The sequence below is a fragment of the Rhinolophus hipposideros genome, assembly GCF_964194185.1.
Source record: "Rhinolophus hipposideros genome assembly, chromosome: 13".
Lineage (NCBI taxonomy): Eukaryota > Metazoa > Chordata > Mammalia > Chiroptera > Rhinolophidae > Rhinolophus > Rhinolophus hipposideros.
Genome location: NC_138059.1, coordinates 65,931,064 through 65,937,795, shown reverse-complemented (window position 1 = coordinate 65,937,795; position 6,732 = coordinate 65,931,064). Strand labels below are relative to the sequence as shown.

At 43.1% G+C, this 6,732-nt stretch overlaps 1 protein-coding gene across 1 annotated transcript in view; it reads left to right on the top strand.

Moving 5' to 3' along the window:
• Positions 1-2,935: 2,935 nt before the first annotated feature.
• Positions 2,936-6,732, top strand: part of TRPA1 (transient receptor potential cation channel subfamily A member 1) — a gene marked incomplete at both ends in the record, with an annotated part of 47,638 nt that continues 43,841 nt past the window's right edge. The window contains one exon of the mRNA XM_081071015.1: positions 2,936-3,067. Coding sequence (XP_080927141.1) covers positions 2,936-3,067 — 132 coding nt within the window. The remainder of the gene's footprint in view (positions 3,068-6,732) is intronic.

Here is a 6,732-nt window from a genome sequence, read left to right as displayed (position 1 = left end):
GATGGTGGAGATAGTCGTAAAATTGTATAAATGTACTAAAAATCATCACACTATGCACTTACCATGGGTGGATTTTGTGATATATTTTTTAAAAAGGTGCAATACAAATTTTCTGTTCTTTAGTGGGTTTATTGGACCCTTTCATTATATTATTGAGTTAGGGCACTTAAGGCAAGGTAACCAAACAGTTTTACCTTCAGTTATCGAGTTAAGGCACTTAAGGCAAGGTAACCAAACAGTTTTGCCTTCAGTTATATTACAAATAACATATTTGGATTAATGATATTTTTAAAAAATAACATTTTTTGTATTTAATTTGTGAACAAACAAACATGATTTTTAAATATAAGGAACGAAATAACTAAAGATAATTTTTATAATTTAGATTTTTTTTGGTAAAAAGTTACTGAGATAATGATATATATATATATGTATATATATATATATACATATATATATATAATTTCCCTGAAAACTTAAATAAAATCCTCTTTATTATTTTTCATTTTCTTAAACTTCTGTGTAATATCAAAAAGTATAATAAAATTACATTGTGAAAATTTCTAAAGAAGTTCATTTTCTCTAATGTTACCCCTATTTTGAAATTAAAATTGGTGTAAAAATATTGCATTTCACTACTATCCACCCATAATTAAACTTCAAAGGGAATAAGATCTTGATTGTAAATGGCTAAGATACCATCTTGTTCCTGTCTACAGCATTCATTTTAAAACCAGGACTTGCAGCAACTTTAAAAAGGAAGCCCTGACTATGAAAGGATGTTTTTGATCCGTAGGAAAGAATTTCACTCTTAAAAAGAAACAACTGATGGGAATTCCTGAGAGGTCCGAGGAGGACACTGCCTAAAAAGTGCTTGAAATGGACAAGTCCAGCGAAAGAGAAGAAGGACAATTAAATGATATTTCAATCTCTTTGTTTTCATAAGCAGAAAGCCGGGGTGGGGGGGTGGGGAAGGAGTCAGATCTATAATACCAGCCATCTGTAATTTGCAGTGTGAAAACAAGAGAGGGCAAATTAAACAATACACATACAATCTCGGGGATGACAATGGGCTGCAGAAGCCAGCACGCACGCAGAAGCTATCGTTCTGTAGAGATGTTGTACTGCCAGCTGAAGCCGGCGAGTAGTACAAAGGAGGTGTGTGGGCCTCCTCCCACTCTCCTGCCAGCACCCGCTAACGCTGGGGTTCCCTGACTCCCACATCCCTCTCTCAAAACCAGCACAGCTAACTAACTGATGCTGCCGCCACAACATGCCCTCTACCGGGCGTCCAGAATGGCCCCTTTCAGACTCTTCTTTATTCTTTTTTTTGCCTTAGTGACTCTTTTCAGCTAAGTGTTAGAAGGAAAGCAAATGGATGGAAGTCAACTGACAATAACAAACAGAAAGTCTTAATAGTCCTGAGGCATGCCCTTTTGAAAATGAAGACCTAACATGTAAAATGCTGACAGGTCGGAGTGACTCAAAGTTATTCCCTTTCCCTGTGCTTCTGATTCTTTTTCTCGTTTGTTTTTCCAAATACATTAGCCACTTCAACTAAAGAATAGCAAGGTACGCAGCTGCCCCTGGTCTGTACTCCCTGAATACAGATACTGATGGAAAACCATGCCGGTGGTAAAGTTGAACACTGTATCCTTCACCAATCTTTCAGCAGGCCACATCGGTTGAGGACTGGTGATAACTTCAATATTACCTTCTAAGGAAACCCATCCTAGAGGTGGAGTTGATGGCAATCTGCCATATCTATTGGGAGACATTGGGGGACCTTCCCAGAGTTCCTCGCTATCATTATGACCACTCTACCCACCCCTGAGTTCAGCCCAGGGTAGCCCCTAGGCCAGGCAGTCCACATACCTTTATTTAGTGTGCACTCTATGCCAGATCTTGGATCCATGCCCTCTTGTGGATCCCAGGTGCTAGAATTCACCAGGTAAAGGTGACAATCCAGGGCCTTAAAGGAGCAGACAGATGGTCCAAATAAAAGACTGGCAGAACTGAGTTTTCCCCCCGTGAGAAGTGAGCAGTGTCATCAGCTTTGGAAGGAAGTTTGTTGCTTTCTAACCTTGTGGCCTCAACATAGTGGCAACAGTTTCAGAGGTTCCACTGTTGGTACCTAAGTGAAGAACTGGCCTCTCTAACTGAGAGGACACACCTTCCGCTCCACAATTGATACCTGTGCCGTTGGTTAATAAAGGCAGTGCAGGCCCATGGAGATAAGCCTTTTAAATAAAGCTGATAATAGACAACAGTCAACAGGACTCATGTTTAACCTAAGGGTCATTTTATGAGCCCTTCTGAAAAAGCAAACACTGAGGGGATTGTTATCCACAGGAAATGGAAATGGGACCTATTATCCAGAGGAAAGGAGACCTTCTATTAGAAAACAAAAGTGTTCCTAAATACCTTATTTTCAAGTCCAAGAGGCTTCTAAAAATGAAATGGACATAGGAAACCCGGGCCCAGCGGTTTTAGAAAAAAAAAAAAATTCTAAAAAATAAAAATCTTCCCTAGGTACCCAGTTATTTTCTCTCTCTCCATGGTGTGGGGCAGGGCAGGGAGGGGTGTGAGGGCTCCTAGTGTGTTTATAGCTGGAGCCACGCTGCCCTGACACCTTGACTGGGTGATGGGTGGCGGAAGGGGGGCATCCCGCGGGTTCCGCCTCCCGCGGCGAGTCCGGGGGCGCAGTCGCGCGGCCACCCCGTCGGCGCGTGGGGACACGAGGTCCGCTCCCCTGCCTCCTCCCCGCGCCCCTCCTCCTTGCTGCGCTACAAGTAGCCGAGGCCCGAGAGCTCCTTGCAGAAGTTCTCCCGGCCTCTCGGAGAGCAAGTTTCCCGCAGCCCCGCTCCCGCCCGCCCGCCCGGCGCCCGCTCACGGTTCTGTCGCCCCAGGTGCCCGCGCCGAGCAGCGGCAGCAGATGGCGTCCGGTGTGGGCGCAATGAAGCGCAGCCTGAGAAGGATGCTGCGCCCCGGGGAGAAGCAGGCGCCCCAGGGCGTGGTCTACCAGGGCGTGCAGGACGACATGGACGCCTCCAAGGAGTCCTTTAAGGTACGTGGGCGGCCGGCGCGGCGAGGGCCGGGCGGGGTCGGCTCTTCGCTTTGCGCTCCGGGCTTCCAGGGCGCGTTGCGCGCGGCCCCGGGATGGGAAGCGCGGGGGGCGAGGGCTGCCGGCTCGCGGGGGGTCGGGGCTGGGCGGGGCGGTGCACGCGGGGGGCTTCTCCGAAAGTGGGGGGCGGAGGGTCGCGGTGGTCCGCGCCCGGGTCGTGCCTGCTCTGTCCCGCTGGCTTGTTCCAGCTCTTCTTGCTCGTGCATGGCCACGGCCGTCTGGGGAGACTGGCCCACGAGGCACGCACGGCATGGGGCAGAAGCGGCCAACTGCCTACACAGCAGGCCAGGTCTGCAGCGCGCGTGCCCGTTCGCTGGACCTTTCTGTCGATTTTATTTCGAACCAAACAGCTAAATGGCTGTACCAGGTAGTCGGATTTCCAGAGGTGCATTTCCAGAGGTGCATTGGCGTTGTTGTCCTGTGGAATGAAATGGCAGGACTGGAGAGATCGCCAGGGGGTGGGGGCGTGGGGAGACACGCTGTGGAGAGGAAGACCCTTTGAAAATGGATAGATGGTCTCCGGGCTTCTATTCCTTATGCAGTTCCCCGGCCATTGGACCCAGAGGCAGCATGAGCGACAGGTCACCCTCGGATGGCACAGACTGAGGGCAGAGGCTCAGAAAACCCTCCCCTGGGTTTCCTCAGATTGTCAGCAGGAGGAAGCGTCTCTTGTTAAACGCTAATATATCATTACAAGGGTCCCTCCAAAACCCCACCACGAATCCCTTTCTACAGTGGAACTGTATTAACAGTTCCTTATGTGTTTTCCGGGCAGGAGAAATGCCAAGGTTCAGAGCATATAGCTTTTTTATTTACAAAAGTGGGAAGTCACAGAGGTTTGCAATTTGATTAACTCACGAAATATATTTCAGAATACTTTTCAAATCAGCACCTGGAGCAATATATTTCAGAATACTTTTCAAATCAGCACCTGGAGCAAAACCTCACTCTTTTTAGCAGCTTTATAGTATTCCTTTATATGAATGTATCCTGATTTATTTAACCAGTTCTGCAAACACGGACACTTAGGTTGTGTCTGGTTTTTTGTTTTATTACACGTGATTGAATGTGTCTGTGAGGGGAGATGTGGCTTCACCTGTCTGTCCACTGGTAGGCACCTCAGTGGGTATGTTTGTATGTTAAAGTACTAGCAGGATCAAGAGGTATATATAACTTTAATTTTGGTAGAAAGTGCCAAATTGCCCTCTAAACAGGTTGCGTGATTGACACTTGCCAATCATGTGTGTGAATCAGGCATGTATTCTGTGTCACATAAACCCATACACCAGGCCTTCTAAGGTGAGTCTCTTTGAACACTCAGATTGCACACTGACTTTTTCTCTCCTCCTTAATATTAGCTTAATATTAATACTAGCTTACTCCAAAGAACTGAGGCCATGAGTGGATTTCAAGGACTAGAATATTGTCTTTGGATTTGATACATATTATGGGACAGGAAGAAACTTTAAAATTTTGAGAATCACACACAGACTTTGCCTGCCTAAGTCAAGTAGAGCCATTTATGTTGTTTAAGGCTTTTAGAAGCCACATTAGAGTTTATAGATTGAAAGATGCATATTTTATTACCTTCAGCAATTTCAGATCATTCATTCTGTTGAAATCTGAATGGTGAGATGAATTAGAAATCAACACCTGTTAACACTGTCAATAGTTCCGAACTCTAAGGATTTCCCGATTAAAAAAATATTGTGTATACTATTTTTTCCAGTACACACACAATCTTAGGAATACTAACAAATTTAAAGGGTGGCAGAAACCTTACAAGATGAGAAATGTGGAAAAAGAACCACCTAACGTTTTTCCTTTTCCAATGACTTTCTTTCAAGAGTTACTACTTTAGCATTTGACCTTTCATTTGTTATAATCTTGTACTTTAGCTTGCTTCCTTTTTGTCTAGTTACCTTTACATGCATTTCATTAACGCAACCGGAAACAGATGTATTTGATATCTCCTTTAAAGGTGATCCAGTCTGTTATGTTCTGCATTTCGTCATATAGTTCAGAATCCAAAAGACTGTGAAGTGACCTGTGACAGTACAAAAAACTACCTTGAATGAATGTATAACAATTTGTGTAAACGACATTTTTGGCTTACTCTCACAACTTTCGTTAAGACAGTTCTTCAAAGCCTGACTTAACACATCGTGTACTGAATTCACACTGTTTAGCACATCTGATGAGCTGGTAGAAAGTATTTCGGTCACTGTGAATTCAGCACCTTGCGAACATCTGGACCTGGTAGGCTCTCAAGAGTATGCAATTGGGTTTATGTTGATAGCACGTTGCGGAACAGACCTGTGCATTGCCCTTTCTGGCACTGGGGTGAGCAATATAGCCCCTTTGTTATCACTGGAAAAACATATCAAATTCAAACACTAACACACTTCCAAATGGATTTAAGTAAACAGTTCTTTGATAGGGTAAGAGACTGAGAAAGCGCCTGTTTCTGTAAGAAGCTCATTTTAAATTTCTTACTGCATATGTGTAAATTTGGAAAATCTGGCCCATTTTCATCTCCTGCATTTACGAAAGCTATATGTAGCTTATATAGAATTTTGTTGTTGAAAAGTAACACATTTTCAATTTAACACATTTTCAATTTCAACACATTCTCTATTTAAGGGACTACCATGGGAGAGTGATTTCTTAGGTACTATTCTGTGACAACAGAATGAAAATCAAAGATCAAAATTTTAAATGTGTTTTAGTTATTTCAACCTGATATTTATTATATGAATTGTAAATGCTCAATTCTTTATTAACTATATCAAAATATATTATGTACTTTAAGACTTCATTTTATTTCATGACAGCTTTTAATTTTAATACCATGTTTCCCTGAAAATAACACCTAGCTGGACCATCAGCTCTAATGCATCTTTTGGAACAAAAATTAATATAAGACCCAATCTTATTGTAATTTAAGATCCCGTCTTATATAAAACCGGGTCTTCCATTAATTTTTTCTCCAAAAGGCGCATTAGAGCTGATGGTCCGGCTAGGACTTATTTTCAGGGAAACGTGGTAGTGAGAAATGTTCTGGTTATCTTCAAGATAACAAATCAGGGGTTTTGACACACATATTCCTGTGTGTCAAATGTGACCGGTCATAGTGAAAAGTAGAATTAAAGCCAGTGCCTAGATCATTTGTTTGGGGAGGTTTCTGCATTTTTAGGAAATAGTCATTTTCCAGTGGATTCCCTGAAAAGCTACTGTCTTATAAAACATGTCGGTTTTGGTCATTTGCGAAATGAGGTATTTGCTAGGAAACAGTTTTGGAAAAATTTCAGACAAATGTCTTGTTTGGTGATGTACTTGCAAAGCTGAAAGGAACATTGAGAAATCATTTTAGTCTCTGTCTTACCACAGGACTATAGTGAGGTTCCATTAATTTTTCCCATTGATTTTTAAGTCTTTAGGGAAATAAAGTCATCAAGTAGTCCAGGGAAGTTTTAATGTGTTTGATGGTCCATGTGGTCTGACCTGCTGTTCTGTAAGACCTCTGGGTTTTTCTTCCTTCTTTCCTTCCTTCCTTCCTTCCTTCCTTCCTTCCTTCCTTCCTTCCTTCCTTCCTTCCTTCCTTCCTT